At 35.7% G+C, this 25,989-nt stretch overlaps 1 protein-coding gene across 3 annotated transcripts in view; it reads left to right on the top strand.

The window, feature by feature from the left end:
• The window catches only part of DIAPH3 (diaphanous-related formin 3), a 727,649-nt gene that overhangs the window by 394,327 nt on the left and 307,333 nt on the right, over positions 1–25,989 (top strand). For all 3 annotated transcript variants that reach the window (XM_006837594.1, XM_006837595.1, XM_006837596.1), the window contains 2 exons: positions 5,944–6,183; positions 23,417–23,546. In XM_006837594.1, the coding sequence (XP_006837657.1) occupies positions 5,944–6,183; positions 23,417–23,546 (370 nt within the window). The remainder of the gene's footprint in view (positions 1–5,943; positions 6,184–23,416; positions 23,547–25,989) is intronic.

Here is a 25,989-nt window from a genome sequence, read left to right on the forward strand (position 1 = left end):
GACAAATCAGAAGACTTTATTAGAACTGTTGTTGTTGTTGTTAAGTGCCATCGAGTCGGGTCCGACCCATAGCGACCCTGTACAGGGTTTCACTATTTAATCTTATTTCATATGCTGGAGATACAAAATCTCAAAAGAATGGTTTATACCTTCGAAGAATTATTTAAAACTTATTCTATAAAACTTTCATTGTTGTTAAGTACTAATGAGTCTATTCCAACTCAGAGTGGCCTTATATAGGGTTTCAGAGTCATTTAAAATTCTTTTGGGGAGCAGGAAGTCTCATCTTTATCCCATGATAAAACTGTCATTAGTATTTGTGCTCGTTTATTGTTACTGTTTTTGTGTGCTGTTGAGTTGATTCTAACTCTTAGCCACCCTATATAGGATTTCCCAGAGGGACTGGTGGGTTTGAACTGTTGACCTTATTGTTGCCAGTCCAGTGCAGATCCTATTGTGCAGTGCTGTTGTTGTTGTTAGCCTTTGAGAAAGTTGCTACTCATAGCAACCTTATGCACAAGAGAATAAAATACTGCCTGGTCCTGGACTGTCCTCACAACTGTAGTTAACATTTGAGCCCACTGCTGCTGCTACCGTGTCAATCCATCTTGCTGGAGATCTTCCTCTTTTTCACCAACCCTCCAATCTGTCAAGCATAATGTCTTTCTCCAGGGACTGGTCTCTCCTGGTAACATATTTAAAGTCTGAGAGACGAAGTCTCACTTCTATCCTGACTTCTAAGGAGCATTCTGGTTGTACCTCTTTCAACACAAATGTTTTTGTTCTCATGGCAATCCATGATACTTTTAGTATTCTTCTCCAAGATCATATTTCAAGTGCAAGATTTTTCTAAGGTCTTCCTTAGTCATTGTCCAACTTCCACATTCATGTGAGGCGTATGAAAATAGCTTGGCTTGTGTCAAATACAATTTAAATCCTCACACTGACACCTTTGTTCTTGAACGCTTTAAAGTGGTCTCATGCATCACATTTGCCTAATGCAATAAATATATCATTTGATTTCTTGACTGCTGCTTCCGTGAGTATTGATCATGGATCAAAGCACAATAAAGTCTTTGACAACTTCAGTCTTTTCTCCATTTATCATGATGTCAGTGATAAGGATTTTTGTTTTCCTTACATTGAAATGCACCCATACTGAAGGTTGTGGTCTTTGATCTTCATCAGTAAGTACTTTATGTCTTCCCTTTTTTCAGCAAACAATTTTGTATCATCTGCATATCCCAGATTGTTAATGAGCCTTCCTCCAATCCTATTATCACATTCAACTTCCTATAATCCAGCACCTCAGATTATTTGCTCAGAATACAGATGGAATAACTATGGTGAAATAATACAACCCTGGAGCACACATTTCCTGATTTTTAAGCCATTCCGTTTCTCCTTGTTCTGTTTAAATGACTGCCTCTTGGTCCATGTACAGGTTCCTCATGAGCACAATTAAGTGTTCCAGAATGCTCACTCTCCACAATGTTATCTATAACTTGTCATGATCCACATAGTCAAAAGTCTTTGCAAAGTCCGTAAAGCACAGGTAAGCATCTTTCTGGTATTCTCTGCTATAAGCCAAGATTCATCTGACTTCAGCAATGATACAACTCATTCCATGTCCTTGTCTGTTGCATGTCGATGTACTGTTGTAGCCATTTTTGAACTATCCTTAGCAAAATTTTACTTGCATGTGATATTTATAAAATTGTCTGATGATTTCTACATTCATCTAAATTACTTCTCTTTGGAATGTGCGTAAATGTGGAGTTCTTGACATTTATGAGTGAGTGCCTCCAGTGATGCATCAGTTTGTTGAATGGTTTCCATCAATTGCTGGAGCCTTGCTGCGTTCCAGTTTCTGCAGTTCTCATTTGATTTCTTACTTCAGTATCCTTGGATCGTGATCATATGTTATGTCTTGAAGTGGTTGACCATTAACCTTTTCTTTTCAGTCAGTTACTATATTCCTTCTCTCCTCGTTTGATGCTTTCTGCTTAGTCAGTATCTTGCCCATGGAATTCTTCTGTATTGCAAGTTAAGGCTTGAATTTTTTTTTTTTTCTACATTTCTTTCAGCTTGAGAAATGCTGAGCGTATTCTTCCCTTTTAGTCTTCTAGATGCACTTCTTTGGTCATTTCATTATAACATTTTGTCTTCTCGAGATGCCCTTTGAAATTTTCTTTCAGACCTTAATTCTTCCATTTGCTTTAGTGTTGGAAAGTAAGTTTCAGAGTCTCTTCTGACTTCCACTTTGTTTTTTGTTTTTGTTTTCATAATGGCCTGTTGCTTTCTTCCTATGTGATATTCTTGATGTCATCCCACAACTCTTCTAGTTTTCAGTCATTAATGTCTAATGCATCAAATTTGTTTTACTTTTAAAGCTTTAATTGTGAATTAAGTAATAGTTTACATGGGAGAACATCAGTTTTGCATGCAACCTATCATATTTTGTTTCATTGCAATGATTACAATCTCCTCCATGCATCTTTGGTTAACAGTATTTGCATCTATTCCCTTTGTTGTTGTTATGTTTGATGTACACACAGACACACAGGAATATGTAACCATTTAAGCAATCAAAGGGCACATTCTGCAAGCCTGCCTCCTTGCTGCCAGCACATAGCCTTTCTCTTTTTGTGAGTCTGAGTCTAGAGTCTTCAACTACTCTCATCTCTCCATGCCGTCACCTCTGCCTCCATCTCTGGCGTCGCTGTTGCTCTGGTTAGGGTCTCATGTTCTGTTAATGCTCTTTTCACTTGTTGGTACTAAAGTCCTCTGTTCCTGCAATGTAAGATTAACTACTCCCCTGTTTTGTTATATAATATCTACCTTTACAATTGTGAGAATTGCACTTAGTCATGATACATATAACTCACTATTGAATCAAATAAATCCTATCCCTATCTCCTTTCACCAGACACATCTAGACAATCAAATATGTTCTTGAGATTATCTCTAGATTCAGGTGGGACATGTTCAAGGTCATATTTTGGCTCTTGTTTTAATTTTCTTCAGCTTCAGCCTGACCTTGTATATGAGCAATTGATATATTCCAGAGTCTGCCTCTGACCTTGTTTTGGCTGATGATATGGAGCTTTTCCACAGGTGTAGTCAATTTGATTTCTGTGTATTCCATCTGTTTTTATGTTGTTTAAAAAAGGGTATTTGCAATGAATAAGTCGTTGGTCTTACAAAATTCTATCATACAATCTAGCACGTTTTCTATCACAAAGGCTATATTTTCCAAATACTGATCATTCCTTTTTGCTTCCAACTTTTGCATTTCAATTACAAGTTATTATCAATACTTATTGATAGCATGTTTGATCACTTTCAGACTCAAGATGTTTGTAGAATTCTTCAATTTTATCATCACTGGCTTTAGCTGTTGGTGTGCAAATTTGAAAATAGTGTTATTATCTCGTCTTCTTTGTAGACATATGGATATTATCCTATCACAGCCAGCATTATACTTCAAGATAGATCTGGAAATATTCTTTTTGATGATGATTGCAATGCCATTCCTCTTTAATTTGTCATTTCCCACATAATAAACAATATATGATTGTCAGATTCAACATGGCCCATACCAATCCATTTTTGCTCACTAATGCCTAGGATATCGATCTATATCTGTTCCATTTCATGTTTGACAACTTTCAATCTCCTGGATACATGCTTTGTACATTCCTATTCAAATGATTACTGGATGTTTATACCTTTTTCTCCTAACTTTGAGTTGTGCCCCGTCAGCCATGATGGTCTCAAAAGCTTTACTCCATCCGCGTCATCTCAGTCAATGCAACTTTGAAGAAGCAACTCTTCCACAGTTGTATATGGAAGTCCATACAGTCTGAGGGGCTCATCTTCTAGCACTCTATCTGACAATATTAAATAGCTACTAATCATAGTAGCTATCAATAGTCAGTCTTCTGATACTGTCTGACATTGTTCCATTGCTACTCATAAACTTTTCACTGACTAAACATTGAGAAGTTGTCCTCCTCTCCCTTTTCCTAGTCTGCTTTGTTTGGAAGGTCAGGTGAAAGTCCACCTTAGGTGTACCCTGCTAGTATTTAAAATACTGGTGGCATAGCTTCCAGAATCACAACAACATGCAAACCACCACAGCACAAGCTGTTAGATGAGTGGTGGTGCCAAACTAGAGCTTGTGTATGTTTGTTTGTGTTTGTGACTCTATGTGTGTGTGTAAATGTCTTTTTTGAGTCTTCAGTCTCGTTACTCTCATAGGAGAAAAGAAAAATCATGTTTTCCCTAAATCAACCAATTTGAAGACATTCTTTGAAGTCAGAGAATTTGAAGACATCCTTTACATTCCAAATGGCTCGGCACAAAACTAAATTTAAACAAGCTATTTGTATTATTTACAAATGAAACTTTTCAGTTACTATAAGAGTTATGTTTGTGTGTCAGAAAACAAATAAATATCTAAACCCAACCATTGCTATCAAGTTAATTCTAACTCATAGAGACCTTATAGTATAGAATAGAACTGTTCCATAGGGCTTCCAAGGTGGTGAATCTCTACTAAAGCCAACTACCATATATTTTCCCCATGGGATGACTTTTGGATGGGTTTGAACTGTCAACCTTTTGGCTTGTACTCAAGCACCTTAACCACTGTTTCACCAGGTCTTCTCAGAAGTATTAACTGAAAGGTCATTCATTTCTCTGCTGCTCAGTTTTGTCAGTAGATGAGTAGATAGGGTTTTATTGTTGTCATTAAAGCTGTATCTCTATTGTGATTTTGGAGTCTAGTAAGATTCAAGCTGCTGAATGGTGCATTTAATTTAAATAGTAATCATTATATTGTGAGCAAATGACTATCTACTCCTTAATCACATTTCTTAAATTTTACGTAGCATCCTACAAGCTTCATGTATTATTGTTTTTTGCCTTTCCTTTAGGGTCTGTGATTAATAGAACTAATCTCTACTTTCACTTTATTGTGTCTGTCTCTGGTTTTTCCCTGACCTTGCCTTAAACTACTTTTGATTTTTAAAATAATTATTGAATTTTATCAAGGTACTTGTTATTGCTGCATCAATAAATCTCAAGAATACAATTGGTCAAGAGATTTACATACAGTTTAAATGCCTTATGTGGTCAGTTTCATATTATAGAATTTGTGTTGATAGACCACTGGGACGTGAACTTAAAGATAGGAACTTGCTGCTCTTTTATACGCCCGCCCTTTTTTGACACTTACAACATCCCACATTTCCAGCATAGATCCTAGGAGTCCCAAGCAGGATTATATTGGCATGTGATAGAACTGTGCATTGCCTGTTTCTATCTCCTACTCCTCCTGTGTTTTCTAACTCTGTCTCTGCTAATTTAGTATGTGTCAGGAATCATTCTGTTTTCCTGTGTTTCTGAAGAAAGTCAATTTAGTACAAATTGGGACCTATTTACTCTCCCTCTATCTAACACATACTGTTAGGCAGCAGGGCTTTAAAGGAGAGCAATTGCTATTTTGGAAAAAAAAAAAAAAAAAAGATCCCTTTTTAGTCCTTTCTGACTATGTTTTAAACATGTACAACATATGTTATAGTTTTCAAAACAAATTACGTCTAGTTATGAAAAGGTGTTTTACATTTGCTCACCTATGTGCCCTATCGCTGTTTTAATCTAATGTTTCTTTGTTTTTTTTAATATCATACTTTTCAAAATTTTTTTCTTCATTTTCATTGAGCATCAGAATTATTACCTTTATTCTTTAAGGATGACTCTGGATTGCTTTGAAAAATAAAAGAGGCATTCTTTTCTTGCTTCCTGCTATCTGTTTAGGAGACATATTCCTTTTTCTGTACTGTCATACCAATAAATCATCCCAGATTACTTGCAGTCGTACAGTACTAAAGTATACCATGCATTTTAAAGGAAATCTGCTATTTTCTTTTCAATCAGATGAGCAATGTGAAGAGACTACGGCCACGGCTCAGTGCTATTCTCTTTAAGCTTCAGTTTGAAGAGCAGGTGAACAACATCAAACCTGACATCATGGCTGTCAGTACTGCCTGCGAACAGATCAAGAAGAGCAAAAGCTTTAGCAAGTTGCTGGAACTTGTATTGCTAATGGGAAACTACATGAACGCTGGTTCCCGGAATGCTCAAACCTTCGGATTTAACCTTAGCTCTCTCTGTAAAGTGAGTTTGTTTGTTTGTTTGTTTTGAACACATATTTGCCTGAACACTTATTTTTAAATGGTAGTTCAATTACATTATTTAAATATTCTTGTTTTGATATACTCATTATCAAGACCTTGAACTGAACCTTGAACCCAAACCCAGTATGAACTGAGCTAATTTACTCAGCCTCTGAAATAACTCCAAATATTAATTTTCTCTGATCTGTAAATCCAACTGGAAGATTTTGTTTACTGACAAAATTATGTCATGAATCTATACTTTCTTAAACCAATGATATAGGTCATCAAACTATTAAAATATAATATTTTTTCAGTTCAGTATAGTTATATACTGTATACCTGCTTATGGTAATACAGATATGTTTGTTTGTTTCGAGAGAAACTATTGTCTAGGATTGTCCCTAAAAATTTTACCTTTGATTTTTTCAAATAAGCAGATTAAAGGGAGAGAAACTGATACTGCTTTATATGAAGGGAACATGATTTTGTCATGTGTAAACATATTTCAAGTGTCACTGACAATCTGAATTTTTTTTATGTCTAATAATATAATTTTAGAAACATGGAAATATAATAAATATAGAGAATTTTCTTTTTTTCCTCATGGGCTCTTCCATGGGTTAAATTTTCCTTAGAGCCAACATAGTCATTGTTTTATAGAACAAACCTCTTTCCTAAGTAGTGGCCCATTATAATAGTGCCTTATTGATCTACTTACAGCAAATTCTTCTCAGGTACAAATCACACGAAAAGCTTTCTCTTGTTCTTGACCTTGTAACATCCTTACTCACTGATTAAGGAATTTGATTATTGCTGGCTGGGGAAGGCGAGAATCAAGTCCAGCTTTAGCTATGGGTTTGACTGAAAAATTATTCTCTTGCTACTTTTGTCAACTTTTTAATACACAATTTCCCTGACCTCACCTCCGCATTAATATCAATGACTTGTGAGCTTTCCTTCTCTTCCATCTCTGTCTATTTTTCTCTCCTTGGTTTCTTAGTCTGTTATCTTCAAGTTGAGAAATTCAGTATGGGCAATGTAGTTCAAAAACACATCTCGAAGAATTTGCACATATACTGAGTGCTTGCTTAGTGAAATTCTGTGCCAAATGCTTTACCTGATTATCTCATTTAAAGAATGAGATTAATATTTACCTGGCAGATGTGAATTCATATTTTCTACATGTAAGTTGTTATCGTTAAGTATTATAATGGGAGTATTTCAGAAAAGTTTTGGCAAAAGAATTGAGAGAGAGAGATCAGCTTGGCTTAGGGAGGACAGTAAAGTACTCAGATAGATGGAACTTTGAGTTGGATCTTGCAAGATGACGAGATGTTCTCTGAAAGGAAACGACATGCAAGAAGTAATTTTCATAGAGGATTTTAGTGTGGCATGTGAGTCCATTACCTACCCACTGCATCCACTGAGTGGTAGGAAATGGGACTGTCATGTTCTTCCCTGGTCCCTCTAGCTCTCCAGGTGTCTAAAGAGTTAGTCCCACTGAGTTGCCGCTTCTCAGTCTTATAGGAACAATACACATTCACTTAGAATCTCTTCTTTGAAAAGCGAAAGTACACTTCAGAGAGAGAAGCAGGTATGTCTCCATGAGTGGAGAAGACCTGGTAGAACTAGGGAGCATAGAGTGGAGACGACCCTGTGGGTTGGGGTACACTGGCTTATAAAGGTCTGGGGATTCTTCCTCTAAGAGTGGCCTAATACATATTGTTTCGGAGGAGTGGTATGTTAAATATTCATCATTTTTGAGTAAAGAGTTGCAGGCTTCTTGGAAATGGAGTGCCTTCTGCAGTTGTCAGCTCTAGGCACTATCTTCATGGGTGGTTTGCCTAAGACCAGCTGCTTCTATTAACGTTTCAGGTCCTGATCCCCTTATCTCTGTCTCCAGCCTACTCTTCTCAATGTTATTCTTATTGGACTAGAAATGTCCTCCCCCCTTTCTAAATCACTTTCTAGTAAGAGAGGACTGAGGGGGAAGAGGTGGATATGAAGCCAGGGTTAAGAGAGGCCTAGGGCCTAGGGGTGCTAACCTGTTCCTGACAATACTGGGGTGACAAGTTTGTTTGGAGTGGAAAGAACCTTGATTGCTCTTCTTTTTTTATGGAGGTTGTATCGAGACATGTTGGATCTATAAGGCAAATGATGTGTTCAGATATCTTGTAGGAAGAGAACTCTAGAAGCATTTTGGAAAAAGACTAAAGATGTGCTATTTACTACTGTTTCTACTAACCACAAGTGGCTATTTACATTTAAATTAACTAAAATTTAAATATAATTAAAAATTCAATTCCTCAAGTGCTTTTAAAATGCATAATGTTGGACAGCATGCATACAAAACATTTTCATTGCAGAAAGTTCTATTAAACAGCACAGGGTTAGAGAGTTGTTGTTGTTGAGTGCTGTCCAGTTGGTTCCAACTCATAGCGATGCTGTATAGGGTTTCCAAGGAACAGCTGGTGAGCTTGAACTGCTGACCTTGCAGTTCAAACCGATTTTGCAGTCCAGCAGCATATTAACCCGCAGTGCCACATCAGGACTCCTAGAGATTTGTTTGTTGTTGTTGTTATGTGTTGTGGAGTCGGTTCCAACTCATAGCGACCATGTATAGGGTTTCTGAGGCTATAAATCTTAATGGGAGCAGAAAGCCCAATCTTTCTCCCATGGAACCACTGTTAGTTTCGAACTAGCTGACCATCATGTTAGCAGCCTGAGTAGTAACCACCACGCTACCAGAGATCCTTAATAAGATCATATTGTTGTTGTTAAGTGCCGTTGAGTTGATTCCAACCCATAGCAACCCTGTATAGGGTTTCCAAGGAGCATCTGGTGAGCTTGAACCACCGACCTTGCAGTTCAAACAACTTTGCTAGTCCTAATTGTCTTGTTCTTTTTTAGATTTTGCTTTTCACAGTTGTTGTTTCACAAAAGTCTGCCTCATGCCTTCCTCTAAAAAGAGTTGTAGAGAAGACACTAGATCTAATTGTGAGAAAGTATGGCCTGCTACTTGATGGTCATGTTTTAAGTGCCATCAAGTCAGTTCCCACTCATACTGACCTTGTATAGGATTTCTGAGGAGTAGCTGGTGTGTGTGAACTGCCAACCTTGCTGTTAGCGGTGTGAGACTTATCCTAGAGTGCCACACTATGACTGTTTGGTATATAGTAAATAAATTGCTGTTGGATGAATAAAAACAGGTAGTAAGAAAGTATTTCTTGATTATTTTGTAGTTGAAAAGAAATAGTCATAATTTCTTATGAAGATACAATTATCTATACATAGTCATTTTGAAATCATTTACAAATACTATGCATGTTGTTATTGTTTTATAATCTGCCTCTAGATTATAAAGAGTTGACGATATTTTAATACAGCGATATTGGGTATTTAATCATCCCTCTGGCGCTTTCTATTCTGCAAGGAATAAAATAAATACAACAACTTCATATGTTTTATTAGCCTACTTATCAAGTTGAAAGTGTATATTGAAGAAGATGATATCTCATCATGTTTGTTATCAGAAGTAGCAGCTTGATCTTTGACAACTATGACTGAATTTTCACACTGAGTATAAAGTTTTCATTTGATGATAAGCAATGCCATATTTATTTGACAATAGAAAGACAGGGCAATAGCTCTGTTAGAGCATGCTGGGTAATTATTAGAAGCTTAGTATTCTTTATATGTTTTAACTCAAGTTTGAAAACTACATGAAAATTAAAGTATTGACTTTGTTTATAAATAGGTATGTGGATCATGAACTTCATATGTCATTGTTTAATCGAAGCTATTATATTATGTCTTAAGGCGCTCTGATAGCATCGTGGGTATGAGTCAGCTGTTCACCTCAAGGTCAGCAGTTCAAAACTCCCAGCCAGTCTGCAGGACAAGGATGAGACTTTCCGATTCCATAAAGATTTACAGCCTCAGAAAATCTATGCAGGGTTGCTACCACTCAGAACTGACTCTACAGCAAACCACCATATTATGTCTTTGTACGTATTTGTAATCAGGATGGCTAACCATAACATCACTCCAAGTTCAAGGAGAATTGGTTTGTTCATTTTCTTACTTATATCCCCCAAATTTGGTATGTCCTATGATAAATAGAACAAAAGGAAAGTATTAGATGAATGGTAAATTTACATTAAGTCTTTTAATAAGATATAGATAACAACTTAAAGTTGGAGTTCAAATCAAATCCAACCCACTACTGTTTTGTCAACTCTGACTCCTAGCAACCGTATAAGACAGAGCACAACTGCTTGTAGAGTTTCCAAGGCTGTAAATATTTATAGAAGCAGAATGCAACATCTTTCGTCCATGGAGCCGCTGGTGGCTTCTAACTACCAACATTTCAGTGAGTAGATAAACACTTAATTAACCACTCTGCTATCAGGACTCCTATATTGGACCTTATTGGTGGTCAAAGTCAGGTGGAAACAGTCATGAAACTTTTCACAAGCTGTAGTAATGATTTCTCTGATTAGCTGTACTTCAAAAGAAGATTTGCATGTGTGTTTTTACAATAGGAAAATGTGATATTGAGCAGTGATTTTATAAACAGCCAATGAAAGAATCTGTTGCATGAGGATCTTTTTTCAAAAACCATTTATATGTTCCCTCCCTTCGTTTCCTTCCACAAATAAAAGCGGGCTTCCAAAAGTTCTTGGAAAAACTGAATTAAAAGTTAATAGAATTTTGTCCAGAAATGTATACCAAATCTTTTAAGTACCTGATACTCTATGTGAACCTTCATGATAATAAACAAACAATGTTTGGGTAAAATGCTGAAAGTATCTCGTGCTATGATGGCTTGATTTGTTTGTGAGGATAAACCTTAGATTATACAGAAGAACAGATGATATTACTGGGACATAGATAAAAATGGGATAACCGTGTGAGATTATATACCCTTTTGGTAATCTCTTATTGATAAATGGTAGATCCAGTCAACAGATGGTAGATGCTTGCTTGACCAAAATGCCTACTTGGCAATTTTTAAATCAAGTTTCTTTTGAAAGTGGTTCTCCAAGACAACCACTTTGCTAATAGAGCCAAGATCTTTCTTTTTTTCCAAGCACATAAGCATTGAATGAATTGGCCCAACCATCAAAGTTCAATACCTTGTTAAAATATATTTGGTGATTTTAGCTTGTAAATTTAAAAATCAAATGTTACCAAGCCATATGCAATATCTATAACAAGTTTTTATTAATCTCAAATGAGGTGTTTGTCTATTTTTTAAAATAAAAGTTATTTTAAGCAATACAATAGAATTATATTGGTGCAAAATGCAGCTCTCTGTGTAAATATTTAAACTGACCTGTCATCTTGGAATTTGTTGTTGTTGTTGTTGTTAAGTGCTGCAGAGTCAGTTCTGACTCATATAGATCCTATATAAAATTTCCAAGGAGCAGCTGGAGGGTTTGAACCACAAACCTTAAAGTTACCAGTCCAGTGCTTATCCTGCCCTAGGACTTTTGAAATATAAACTTGCCAGTACTTTGTTAACAGTAGTAGCTTTAATTTTTATTAGTATTTATGCTAAGTTATTCTTTAGTGGAATTACAGAAACAAATAACTATTGAGTCCACGTGAATGTATCCCTCTGATTTCTATTCTTTTTGGCAGTAGAACTTGGCATTAATTCTTCTTAAAGTTGAAGTTATCAAAGGGTACATAGTAATGGCACACTGGGTGTTAGAACTTGGCTATTAAGTGGGTGGAGTGGGTGGTGAGCATGATTAACTGTTTTTTTTTTTTTTTTTGGTCAAATTTCTCTTTTATACAGCATGCTATTTTATTCTGGTTATTCAAGCACAGGGTAACCAGAAGTCGAATGACTTCACCAAGTCTTTGGTAGCCATGATTTTTAGAAATAACTTCTTCATTTTTAAAAAAAAATTTTAAATTTTATTTTGATGTCTCCTCCAACCTAAACAAGTGCCTTCTTAAAATTGTGAGCAGCTCTTCTTTTTTGTTGATTTGCAACCCAAAGTATCCTTTAAGACACATTTATACCTTGCACCCCCACACTAGATTGTTGACTTTAAAATGTCTATATGTGGATCTTTATTGAGGTTGTTAAAGAAGCTACCACAGTTTTATTTTAATGTATCATCTGAACTGAGAATCATTTTCACTCTCTTGTGTTGTACTATTTATCCCAGAATAGAAAATCCCTGGTGAGTGAGCCAACAAATAAACAAACATGAAAACAAAATATATCCACGCATGTACACAAAGCAATAAAAAAGAAATAACTTTATTTCCTTACTTGTGGATGAGTGGTGAAAATAGTTTAAATACTTGTTTCATGCCAATTATTTTTAAAAAGAAGACTTAGAAGGCTAAGGAATTTTAAGCACAAAGTAGATCTGAAATAAGTTGACAGCCAATTTTCCAAGTTATTTTGCACTTCTATCCCTAATGGTAAGGCGCTCTGGTAGCGTAGTGGTTACGAATCGGGCTGCGAACCTTAGGGTCAGCGGTTCGAAACTACCAGCCGCTCCGCGGGAGAAAGATGAGGCTTTCTACTCCCGTAAAGATTTACATCCTCGGAAACCCTGTACAGGGTCGCTATGGGTCGGACCCGACTCGATGGCACTTAACAACAACAACATCCCTAATGGTAGAGCGAGTCAGAACCCCTCTGCCTGTCTCAGACCCTTTGTATTTTGTTATACTTACCACCTTCACACAGGGAGCATTGGTGGTGCAGTAGATTACATATTGGGTTGCTAATTGTGAGATCAGCAATTCAAATTACCCAACTGTTCCAAGATAGAAAGATGAGGCTTTCTCCCACTGTAAAGATTTACAGCTCTGGAAACCATATACAGGGTCTCAGTGAGTCATAACTGACTCAACAGCACACAACTGCCACCACCACCATCGCCATCACAGAGGTTAGCATGCTGTACCTTATGGTTTTTGAAATTTTGGTCCTTGTATAACACTTTTTTTCTTTTACGCTATAGTTATTTTTAAGAAAGATCTCTGTCAAACAAATCCATTGTCCCCTTTGCATTCAGTACATATTTTAGAAGGAGTTTTATTGTATACCAGATAGTAAAATTTTGGCACCCTTTGAAAGTAAAATGGTATTTTGCCAAAGACTTGCAAGTAACAAATGCCATTCTTATTTTCTATCCAGCCAATTAAATCGCTGAATTATTGATTTCCAAAGCAATGGGAAACTATTTAGAATTCTTAGTCCCCTTTGACTCATTCATTATCATATTTAATCTACATCATTTTCTGGAAATAATCAGCTTTTAACTAAGTAGTGGTCTTTGATAAATTTATTTATGTCATTTTATTTCACCTGCACTGAGTATTTAAAAATTAGAACATTTTTCTGAATAGAATTATAAAAGCTAGAGAGGCTGTGCTCAGAAACAGCAGTATAATGCTTGTGCACCTCTGCCAATGATAACAAGCATTGTTATTTGGTCAAACTTTTAGACAGTTCCTATCTATCACCTGGTGTGGCGCTGTGCGCTAGTGGGCTAATGCGTTAGACTGCAAAGCCATTTGAATGGCAAGGTCGGTGGTTCAAGCTCACAAGCTGCTCCTTGGAAACCCTATACAGGGTCGCTATGGGTCGGAATCGACTAGACGGCACTTACCAACAACAATCTATCACAGTGTTGTTGTTGTTGTTAAGTAACATGGAGTTGGTTCCGACTCATAGTGACTCTGCACAGGATTTCCATAAGGGAACAGAAAACGTTATCTTTCTGCCGTGGAGCAGCTTGTAGTGTCGAACTGTGGACCTTGAGGTTAGCAGTCCGATTCGTAACCACTGAGCTACCAGAGCTCCTTTATAGTACCCACAATAAATCTTACCTATTATCAACTGGTTAAATCCAGTTTTGGGTTTAGTTAAATTTTATAATTGAGAGATAAAAAAATGAAACATAATGCCCTGATCCTGATATTCAAAGATACTTATTTGTTTATCTCTCCTTCATCAAGGGCCTCCATTATTTCTGTGTTTCCCTGGTTTGAGGCAAAAGAAGCGGCATTATTATCCAGATACTTTGTCAGTGATATTTATAAGCATTTGTCGTTTAGAAGTTTGTTATAATGATGATGGATAGGTGGCTTTGAACCATAGTTCAGTGTAGAGAAGTGCAGAATAAAACTCTCTGTACCACAACACTAACAAACTCTGAAAAATAACCCTTGAGATATACCAGGCAAGGATTTTTCATAAGCCCCTTAAATATACAGTTTAGAATGCACTGTTATATTTTTCCCTAATTAAAAACAAAAACCATTAATTAAAATTAATGTGTTTGATTTATTTATGTTAAGAATCCAAACATTTTTACTTTCTTGGAATTTATTCCATATTTAAGATTAGTCATCCCTTTAAAAAAATCTTATTAGATTAAGTATTCAATGCACTAAAATAACATTTCAGTTACATAGCTGTGGTTCAGCAGTATTACAGTCATTGAGTTTTCTGAAACCATACCAAAACAAGAATATGTAGTTCTTGACATATATTACCAAATTGTTTTCTTAGAGGATTTAGCTGATTTGCATATGCCATCAGTAGTGTATGAAAGTGCCAATTGCATATGTCATCAGTGGCCTTGAATAACGGTTTTTGTTTTTTGAAGGGATCTGTTAAAAATAGAACATTATTAAATAGACTTCATAGGAAAATATTACCTTGTACTTTTTATATGTTTGATCACCAGAGAGCTTAGCATTTTTCTATATATTTGTACACTAATTGTATTTCTTCTTATTCTTGTTCTTTTCCCATTTGTCTATTGTAACCATAATGCTTTCTAATCCCTATACATTAAAAGGAGTTGATTAGTAGTCCTTTTTATAATGAACCGTGAGCTGCCTCAAATATTTTGTAGACTAAGGTGGCAGTGTAAATAAACATTACATTGACCAATACAGTAGATAATGTAACAAACACAATTTAACTAGCATGCAAAACCATTTCATATAGCGGGTGCTATACAAAAAGTTTCTTTTAATTTTCTCATCTAATTAATGTTTCAGCTTTTTCTTTAGTATTGGTTATGGAAGTGGCAAAGATGATACCAAACATCTTGTTTTATTGATTTCGGTACTTTTTACTGCCATTCACATTTTTCAAAGCAACTGAGAGATACCCAGTTGTTTTGAAACATTTAATTGACTTAGTGATTTTTTTTTTTTTTTAATATTCATATATCAGAAACACAGTAGCTAGTTTATAGTAGTTGGTTTCACTAGTGAATTTGTGCTTGCATATTGACTTTTTGAGCATCTGGAGCAAGTATGTGAAAGCCTCAGTCATTGTGTACACACACATTCGTATTCACATGGAAACCCTTAACTTACTTTTAGATGTCATTTCACACATGTATAAGTCACTTCGATTTGCAAAAGATTTTAAGATGAAATCTGATGTGAGTAAATACACTTGAGTAAATCTGTAAAGGTTAAACTTTTCAGATATATTTTTCTCAAACTTTATTGATATAATATTTTGTTAGCTGCAATCTTAATTACAAATATAGTGATGCTGACAGGTATGATTCAGATGGCTTTTTATTTATTTGATAGGCAAAACAATAGAATATCTTGCTCTCAGAACTAGAAATGACCTCAGGGGAGAAACATTATGTTACTTGCCAGAGTAGAATTAGCAGATTATAAGGCTTTAATATTCTGAACTACATTAATGTTCTTTTGTTGTTTTTCCTACCATTTTTGTTCACTGTTTCACTAAAGACTTCAGTAAAAAAAAATGGTATTGTTTAATAGTTAAAAGATTTGGATTCATAACAGCTGTGTTTAACTTTTGACTTTCCCTGTTAAGTAAAAATCTTTATCTTGGGTAAGGTCCCTGGTCTTTTAAAATGTATGTTTTCTTCTCTTAAAAATGGGTATAGTAACCATTCTCTTACAGAGATCTTGCCTGTTTTGAGCACTTAGTATACATTTTATTCTTTAGCCAGCTCCTGCCTCATAGTAAATGCCAAACAAATGAGAGTTTCTTTTTACTTCCTCAGATTCAATATTGTTCACAAGCTGGAGTTTCCTAAAACGTCCACAGTACTCTCAGAATTTTATTTTGTTTTTGGTGTTTATCAATATCTACAACATCTAAAGGCTTACTGTTGGTTTGATACATCTATAGATTCTAGAAACTTAATGGAGAGTAGAGTTACTTACTTTTCAATGTTATTAAGATATACATTTTAATTCTTCAGAGAATGGTAGATTAGAGTTCTTTGGGTTCTGAAGATTACCAAGAAGTTATTTGGCTATGATTTTTTGGAATTTTCCTTCCTGTGACTAAAACAATGGCTTATTTTTAAAATGCCATCCAAATATGTGCTGATTTTTTTTTTTTTTTTCCCAAAGCCTTGCATTGAAGCTACAGAGGAGTTCTCCAGACTGACAAGTAGGCCATGATTTATTACAGGATCTGCTCTTAACATTATTTTGTCTGGAATGAACAGAGTGGTTGGAGAAACTCCATCCATCTTTTTGTTTATTTGACATCTACGCCACATTAAATGTACCTTAAAGAAACAATACATGAATAAGAAATTCTATTTAACAATGATGATTACTCATCTGCAAGATAAATCTCTTGACAATAATACAAAAAGAATCTTGTCAAGAAATTTCTGTTAAAATTTAAATAATGTGTATTTCTTAACTGTAGCAAAATTTTAAAACAAGTAGATTAACTTTATTTTCTTTCAAAGAGTTTGCATTACAAAATTTTCTTGTCGCTCTTCCTCTGTAGCAAAATTAGCACTGTCTCCCAAGCCTTTCTTGTCTTAACTCAATCACTGGTTAGGGTTGGACTCATTTATAGAAATAAAATGCCTTTTGTTATTCATATTATTCAATTCCCCTCCCCTCCCCCAACTGAGCAAATAGGCAAAGATATTTCATAAAATACATCTTCTGCTTTCACACTTTTGGAAGGCATGCTTTAAAAGAAAATATTAAAAGTGCTTTGTGAGTAATCAAAGACAAGAAGAAAGCCTGGCAGCACTAAGTAACTTTTCCTGTTGTTGTTGTTATGTGCCGTGGAGTCGGTTCCGACTCATAGTGACCCTGTACAGGGTTTCCGAGGCTGTATATCTTTACGGGAGCAGAACGCCTCATCTTTCTCCCGCGGAGCGGCTGGTAGTTTCAAACTGCTGACTCTGAGATTAGCAGCCCAATTCGTAACCACTACGCTACCAGAGCTCCTGAGATGTTAGGAAATAAGGGAAGCATCTCTACCCTGGAATTTGAAGCTGCTTCATAGGTTATAATGAGACATCATTCCTTACTAGTAAAGGTCACTGTCTGTGCTTCTTATTTGAACCTTATATCATTTCTTACATCTAGTTTCAAATTCATTTATTTGATCCTCTGAGTGCTGTTTTAATTTCATTATCATTAAACACAGATTTTGGAAGGATGGGAAATTGTGTTTCCATTTACTATTCAGTGAGTACAACTTTTATTATTATGAACCTATTATCAATATGCTGCTTGCTAATCCGTTTATGTTTTTTGAAAATACAGCCCATAATAAAATCTTCCTCCATAAATTAGTACTTAGCTTAATGATTGTCTCTGAATAATTTGTGCCTATGTTTGAACTACTTAATATTTATTAAATTTATAGAGAATGTAAACTATATTATGCTCAGGAGTTCTAATTCTGAATTCTTATTGCCTATGGAATGATTGGAGGTCAAGGTTGTTCAGTTGATTATTGTTACATTACAGAGATGTTTGGAGTTCTGGTGCCACATCATAGCACTGGACTTCTCACCCCAAGGTTGGCAGTTCAAACTCACCAGCCACTTTTTGGAAACCATGTACAGGTTGCTATGAGTTGTTGTTGTTAAGTGCCATCGAGTCGATTCTGACCCATAGCAGCTATGAGTAGGAACCTGCAAAAAAAAATGTGAAGCACCAGCCATTTCTCCTGCAACCCTTTTTACTCTGTTGCAATGGCCAGACAGAACTCAGACACTATTAATGGTTATGGTGTTTATTAGGGAAGAATTGTCTTCTAAAGCATCCTGAAAAACGATGGCACCAACTATTCCTCTCACAGACCTCTTTACTCGACTGGGTTTAATAATCGAATACACTGCCATAGCCACACAGAATTTAGAGACAGTTACAGGGTGTATTTGGGAACTTAACATGTTACAATAAAGGTTCAGAAAAGCCTCAGAGCACAATTGTTCCAGTCAGCTGCTGATAAATGCCCACAGGGGATACCAGTCACCAAAAGCCTCAGCTTGAAGGCACTTGACTGACTCTAGCTCCTAGAGTCAGCAAACCTAGCTCCCCCACTTAAGTGCCTAGCTCCCCCACTTAAGTGCCCATAGGCACTCACGTGTACTTGATCCATGGACTGGGAAGTCCACTGCTCTGTCTCATGCTCTGGTTCTTATTTCTGCCATTACTGTGCCTGTTCGAGGAGATTCAGTGCCCAGCAGGGATCTCAGGGCCCAAGGGGCTCACCCCACTCCAGGCTCTTCTTTAATGATAGTGACATTCCCTCCTCCTGCTTCTGAAATGACTCATTTAAAACCCATATTTGAGTTTCAAGTTCTTAAAATTACAATTTTATCTCTTCTAATATCCACAGATGAATTACGACATCCTATCAGTATCTTCTCCTACCTTCTCTTACCCAGACCCAACAGGGCAGTGACTTTGTTTGGTTGGAGTAACAGACTATGCATAGAAGAGACATTAATTAGATACTTCGCTACACCACACAACCAAATGGACAACAACAATAGATTTTCTTGATACATTAATACTAAATGTAATTTCTACCATCCTCTTTTTAAAATGCTTCCTCAGCCTATTTAAAGGACCTTGACACCATGTGTTAAACACTGGGTTGCTAACTGTAAGATCGGTGGTTCAATGCTCAAGCCACTCCAAAGGAGAACGAAGAGTCTGTCTGCTCCTGCAAAGAAAGGAACAGTTGTCCTGTATTCTATAGGGACACTAAGTGTTGGAATTGACTCAAAGACAGTGGATTTAGTTTTAAGTTTCAGTGTCTTTGATTCAGAGTCTCCCTCTTCCTCCCTTCTTTCCCCTCTCCCTGCGCCTCTCACCTCCTCAATGTGTTGGTTTGTGTGTTTTCATCACTGCCTTCTCCTACTATTTGCTGGTTGCTTGGTAAGTGCTGTCAAGTCTGATCTGACTCATAGTGATCCTTGGCTGGTGAATCTGAACTGCCAACTTTTCACTTCAAACTGACCTTGCGGTCCAGTGCTTACCCGCTTAGTTACATGCAAAATAATACTAGAAAACGCTTTCCAAGTTTTACAAATTACAGAAATAGGTGCTACTTGTGTTAATTAACATTCCACACAAATTGTTCATGTAAATTTACATAACAGGAACATAGAAAAGGGTGTAGGTTGGTGAAAGTTAGGGCCCACAGTCTAGAGAAGGGACAGTGTTTTCCCAAGCAGTTCCAAATGCTGTAAAGAAAAGAAGGGGAAAAAAGTTTCTCTACTGGACTGCTTAAAAAAAAAGACAGCTTTTATGCGAACTCTTTGTTAATATTTAAGAGAAAACAGTACTGGACTCCTAATCACAAGGTTTGTCGTTCAAACCCAACAGTCCCTCCTTGGAAACCCTATACTGGGTCACTATGAATTAGAATTGACTCAACTGCACTTAGTAACAACAATTATATTACTGAAAGTACCATTTTTTACTTCTGTTAAGATCATGGTATTTTGTTCATGCTAAGATGGAACATAATTTACAGGATTATAAAGTAGCTTTTCCAAATATGATTCAACACTTCTTTTTTTAATAAACTGTGAGATTCAGCTAGCCTAAGCACGCACAAAAAATGACTTCTGAGCTAAGAGTGGACTCCTGGTGCAGCACTTTAGAATCAGGACTGGACTGCAAACCACAAGGTTGGCAGTTCAAACATACCAGGTACTCCTTGGAAAACCCTATACGGGTTCACTATGAGTTGGAACAGACTCGATGGCACTGAAGAACAAGATGGGAGTGGTGATACGGGGTTTCCGAAGCTAGAATGTTTTCTGGAAACAGAAAATTTCGTCTTTCTCCTAAATAGCAGCTGGTGGATTCCAAGAAGTAAATAACCAAACCTTTCTTCCCAGGACTTGAACCTCTAACTTTTAGGTTATCAGTCTAGCATGTTAAACCTTTGATTAACTAGGTTCTCTTATTAACCTTTGATTCATTATGATGACTATTTTCTATTTGTGTAATAAGAAGTAAACTCAGAGATCCCTTCCTTTACCCAATTCTAGTATCTTATTTTACCCATGTGAAAACTAAGGTTCCAAAACTTGCCCAACGCTAGTCAAAGAGATGTTTTCACCTTACCAGGATAGCCAGACTTGCTAGTGGGAATTATTATAGCTAGAAATCAAGTTAAGTTTTGAGTCATATTCTTTCAAAACACTTAGATGTGCAATCTGTGTTCCTTATGAATGAGGCATCAAACAATGAGCTCAATAATTCATATTCAGTCAGTTTTGAAAGTGTCTAGACCATATTCAGAAGGTTAGCATAGCATTTGAACCTATTACATGACAAATCATTTGAAAATTAGCGCTCCAGAAGGGTACCGGGATTTTTTCGGGATTTGATAATTTTCGTATCAATTAATAGACTTGTATTAAAATACATGATGACACAGAATCTCTCATTGTGCCACTATCAGATATTAGCTACTACTCAATATATTTCTAATAGTGATACAATATTTAGAGATGTAGAATTTGAATTTTTTTACATATGGCAAAATCAATATAGGAGCCTATTTTAAAATAAGAAATTGTTGGGAAGGAAGTGAGAAAATATGGCTGTGTTCAGTTAGGTATGCCAAGAATTTCCAGCTCTAAATTAAATTCTGGTATGAAAAGTGATTTTTGTTTTTCGTTATATGTATCTGTTCTGAATGATTCCTCAATTGTAAGGGATGACACCAGCTTATATATGTGCTCTTTGTCCACATGCTTTCAGTGATTTCCCCTTCCCCACTCAAGACACAACACCCGAATTAATTTCTGTGCATCTCTTAGATTTTAACACAACCACCTATCTTGGTTGCATTCCCTGGTCATTCCACATCAGAATGATTCACCCTAGTCTTCTCCTCAAGGCTTTGTCCTCCCTTTCATTTTACTTGCCTAATTTTGTTTATCAAGTTTGCTAGCTTTAGGGGCTAATCGTTCACAAATTGATGCTTCTAGACCAGTCCATTCCTCTAAGTTCTCTTTCATCTATTTTCAACAGGAAAAATATCCTCTTCTTTTTATGTACAAAACACAGAATAATACAGGACATGAACATATGTACAGTCTATCTGTGGTTTTAAAATTTTATGGAGAAAAAATTAGGAAAAAGTTGTCGAAACAAAAAACTCCTTGCTGGGTAGGGAATAACCCATTGCTTGCCTGAAAAAGTGTACTGACCAAGAGTGAGGGGTGATCTTAAATTAACAAACATAAAGTATGATTCCAGAAACAGAGGTCTAAAAATTCTCTGTTGGAGTGCCAATTGGATTCACAGAGTGAATGCTCAGCATGTATGCAAGTAAAAGGAACATGGACCTGGCAAAGGACCTAGAGTCAAGGAAGGGGGAGGACTGTGAGCTATGTGGTATTAACTTAAAGGAGGATGTAGAATCTCATTAGGTGGTGATCACAGTGTAATCGGCTCTTCAGAGGCTTTGGGAATGTATCTTAGTCAAAGGAACACTTGGGAATATAAAGCTTTTCTAAGGAAACAGAGACCTGATATGTTCATCAGATATGAAACAATATGCACCAAGAATCCACGGTCCGAATATCAGACATGTTTTTTTTTTGCTTGTTTGTTTTTAATCCTTATGTCAGTAATAATGGAATTCAAGAGCTAAGTGTCTGATATGATGGCGGACTTACACTTTTCTTATCTAAACTGTTATCTTAGATATGATTTAGTAAAAGTTCAAAAAATGTATTTTAAAGTAGGGAGTGATATTGTAAAAGGCTTGGATATTTAAGATATATATCTTTGTCAGGACATTTTCATACTATAATTGTTGTCTTATTATTGTCTGACTCATAAATGTTGGAAATCATTTATGTCTGTATATTTAGTGTCCAATTAAATCTTTGGCACAATGTATGTGCTACTAAAATTTTGCAAAATAATTATACGAGTGAAGAAAGGTTACTCTAGCCAAACTTAAGTAAACTTTTTAATTGGTGCTTTCAGCTATGATTTTCATAGAACTCATTTGTATTTCTATTTCAGACACCCACCTCTGTCACCTATATTTCTTCATTCAATATAGCCTGGTATAAGAAAAATCATTTATTAGTCATAACTTTAAAAAATGTGTTTCTTTTCAATGTTCTTTGAGGTTGGGGGTAAAAAGTAACTCTCAAGGAACAAGATCAGGGCTACCGAATGAATGGGATAGATTTCCCAGCACAATTCTTTAAGCATAGCCCTTGCTATGATCGAAGAATGAGCAGATGTATTTTTGTGATGGAAAAAATTTCCTAGGTGCAAATTTTCTGGATTCAATTTTCTTAAAATATTTTCCTAATAAGCCCCCATGATCATCCTGTGTCATTCAAGAAAATCTATCAAGGTTAACCTTTGAAAATACCCCAAAACTGTTGCTATTATCGTCTGAGCTGACTTCTTTGCCTTGAATTCATCTTTTGGGTGTTCTAACTTTTCTGGAAACTCCTGATCCATCTAAAACCCATTGTTTTAAGTGGAGTAGCATTCCCATAAACTTGTTGTAAAGTTTCAGTGATTTGGGAAGGTGTTCACTTTTGTTTAAAATTTTGATGTTACCTCTGATCTCAAAGTAGTTTTTGTCTGTGACACCAAAAGTATCCTATTTTTGAATGCACCTATTGAGACTGAAACAAGTATATTACAGTGAGAACTTATCTGTAGCATCTACTGATTGCAGAGATATGTCTTAAAACATTTTGTTTGGAATAATCCCCATGCATATATGGACTGGAACACGAGTAGCAATATTTTTTGACCTAACCTCATATTTAAATATTTAGTTTTCAAAATGGAATTAACCATTATTACAACTCAATGTCTTCTCTACAAAAAATAGTATTAGCTTTATGTAAATAAGCCAATTATCAAAATATTATTGATTTTTTTTTTCTTTTCTTTTCTATCTTTCTATACAGTTAAAGGACACAAAATCAGCAGACCAAAAAACAACACTACTTCATTTTCTGGTAGAAATATGTGAGGAGAAACACCCGGATATCCTAAGTTTTGTGGATGATTTAGAACATTTAGACAAAGCTAGTAAAGGTATGTGGATTTATAAATAATGTTTAATAAACTCTAGGTCTTTGATTAATAGCTAAAGATAGAAAATATTATTGGAGCTCTGTGTTTAATTTGTCTGGTTAGGTAATGAGTTCTTATATTTTAAAAATATGCTATTTTTGAATGAAGCTTCAGAATATCTGCCAGCTTTACCTCTGCTATTCACATCTTCTTCTCTGTGTTTAGTGATGTTCCCTTGATTCAGTATTGGAAACAAAGCACTGAGTGACTTTTATACATCTGAGTCCGAACAATTAATTGCTTAAATTCTAAAACTAAACCTCATAGCTAGAGCTTTCTTTCTTTGCTCTTAGTTGTTGTTGTTAGGTGAATTGTGTCCGTTTTAACTCATAGGGACACCATACACAACAGAATGAAACAACTTCCTAGTCTCGTACTGACCTCACAACTGTTTTTATGCTTAAGCCCATTGGTGCTGCCACTGTGTCAGTCCATCTTCTTGGGGGTCATTCCTGTTTTTTGCCGACCCTCAACTTTACCAAACATGATGTCCTTCTATAAGGATTGATCTCTCCTGATAACATATCCAACGTTTCTCCATCTTGGCTTCTAAGGAGCATTCTAGTTGTGCTTCTTCCAACACAGATTTATTTGTTTCTTCTTCTGGCAGTGCACCATACTTTCAATATTCTTCTCGAACACCATAACTAAAACACATCAATGCTCTGCCTTAATAGAAACAGTCAGATGTTCTATTCACCTTTTACTAATATTCACATTTCTAACCTGTTTCTAGCCTCTGCTATGGAGTCAAATCAAGGAGTAAAGGATCTTATTTAAAAACGTGTTTTAAATACAATTCTGTAATCATTTACAAAATTCCAATTACATTTATATGGTTAAAGGGTACTCTTTCAAATAACCAATTTATGGTACATTTTAGAAGATAAGTCATTTGAAAGTTAAGAGTTCCTGTAATCCAAATTTCCTTTTTAAATTGTGCAAGTTATCCACTTAAAGAGGGTTTTCTTTCTCCATTTTGTGGTGAATATTCTTCCTTAAATTAAAAAAAAAAAACATTTGCATCATCGTTTGCTTCGTTAAATTGTTTCTATTTCTGTAAAATGGGCACTGTATTACTCCACTTGCTTTTGAAGTTTTTTCCTGAGATGTATGTTTCTTTGCAATGTATGTTTCATATGGCTTGGTTAAAAAAAAAAAAGTTGGAAAAATTGTATTTGTTTATTGCTAGTGCTGTTGTTAGTGTCCTTGAATCTATTCCAACTCATAGTGAACATGTATAGCGTCCCTGAGGAGCAGCTGGTGAGCTTGAACTACCAACCTTGCAGTTCAAACCAGCCTTGTGGTCCAGTGCTTATCCTACAACGCTACACCAGGACTCCAATTTTATTTGTTTATTACCCTATTAATGAATGAGATTTTATAGTAATATGTGTAATGTTTTGGGTGAAATAAGTCTATAGTTCCTTTGGAGAATTTCAGTTCTTTTGTATTACATATCATTATTTCAGAGTTTCTAGACTTGAAATCTCCTTGGTGAGCTAATTTAATTTTTACTATATCATTTACTCTGCTCTTTGTTACCTTTAAAGTCCTCTTTTAAGAAGAAAATGACTACATTTATGAATGTTTTAGTGTAATTTAAGAAGCAAAACTAATCCAAATAATTTTTTTTTATATTATGCCATTCAGGGCAAAAAGACACAGAACCTGATGGGGGGAAAATTAACTCAATGATACTCAATACAGCTTTTAATGTTTGGTTTTATTAACTTAGTGAATCTGACTTTCCTAAAGTGAGAGTTAATAATTTTTTAAATAATTGATTAAATGGGAAAAAAATAAAGTTGAATGTTGCTGTTGTTGCTTGCTCAGGAATGGAATATACAAGTAGCTGTCAAGTGTTGCAAAGTGTCTTGAAATATAAAGGGAGTTGTTTTTCCTGCAAGAAACATGATTTAATAGTTAACATCTTTTATGAGTCGGAACCGACTCCACAGTACTTAAACAACAACAACAATCTTTTATCAACACTAAATCTTAAGGAAGAATTAAATCAATGCAAGCATTGCTTTAAAAACCTTTTTATAGTGAATTGAACTAAGTAAAACATTTACTTTGCTTCATTGCAATGATTGCAATTCCCTCCTTGTACCATCAGTTAACAATGTTGTTGTTGCTGTTGCGAAGTGCCATCGAGTCATTTCTGACCCATAGCGACCCTGTATAGGGTTTCTAAGGAGCGGCTGGTGAGCTTGAACTGCTGATGTTGAAGTTCAGACGACCTTGCTATACAGCTCATTAACCCACAGTGCCACACCAGGACAATATTGACCTCTAATTGCAAGCCCAGGGAAGCCCAGTTAATACCACTATTATTCAAATTTATGTACCAACCACTAAAGCCAGTGAAGATGAAATAGAAGAATTCTACCAACTTCTT

The sequence above is a fragment of the Chrysochloris asiatica genome, unplaced genomic scaffold (assembly GCF_000296735.1).
Source record: "Chrysochloris asiatica unplaced genomic scaffold, ChrAsi1.0 scaffold00022, whole genome shotgun sequence".
NCBI classification, from domain to species: domain Eukaryota; kingdom Metazoa; phylum Chordata; class Mammalia; order Afrosoricida; family Chrysochloridae; genus Chrysochloris; species Chrysochloris asiatica.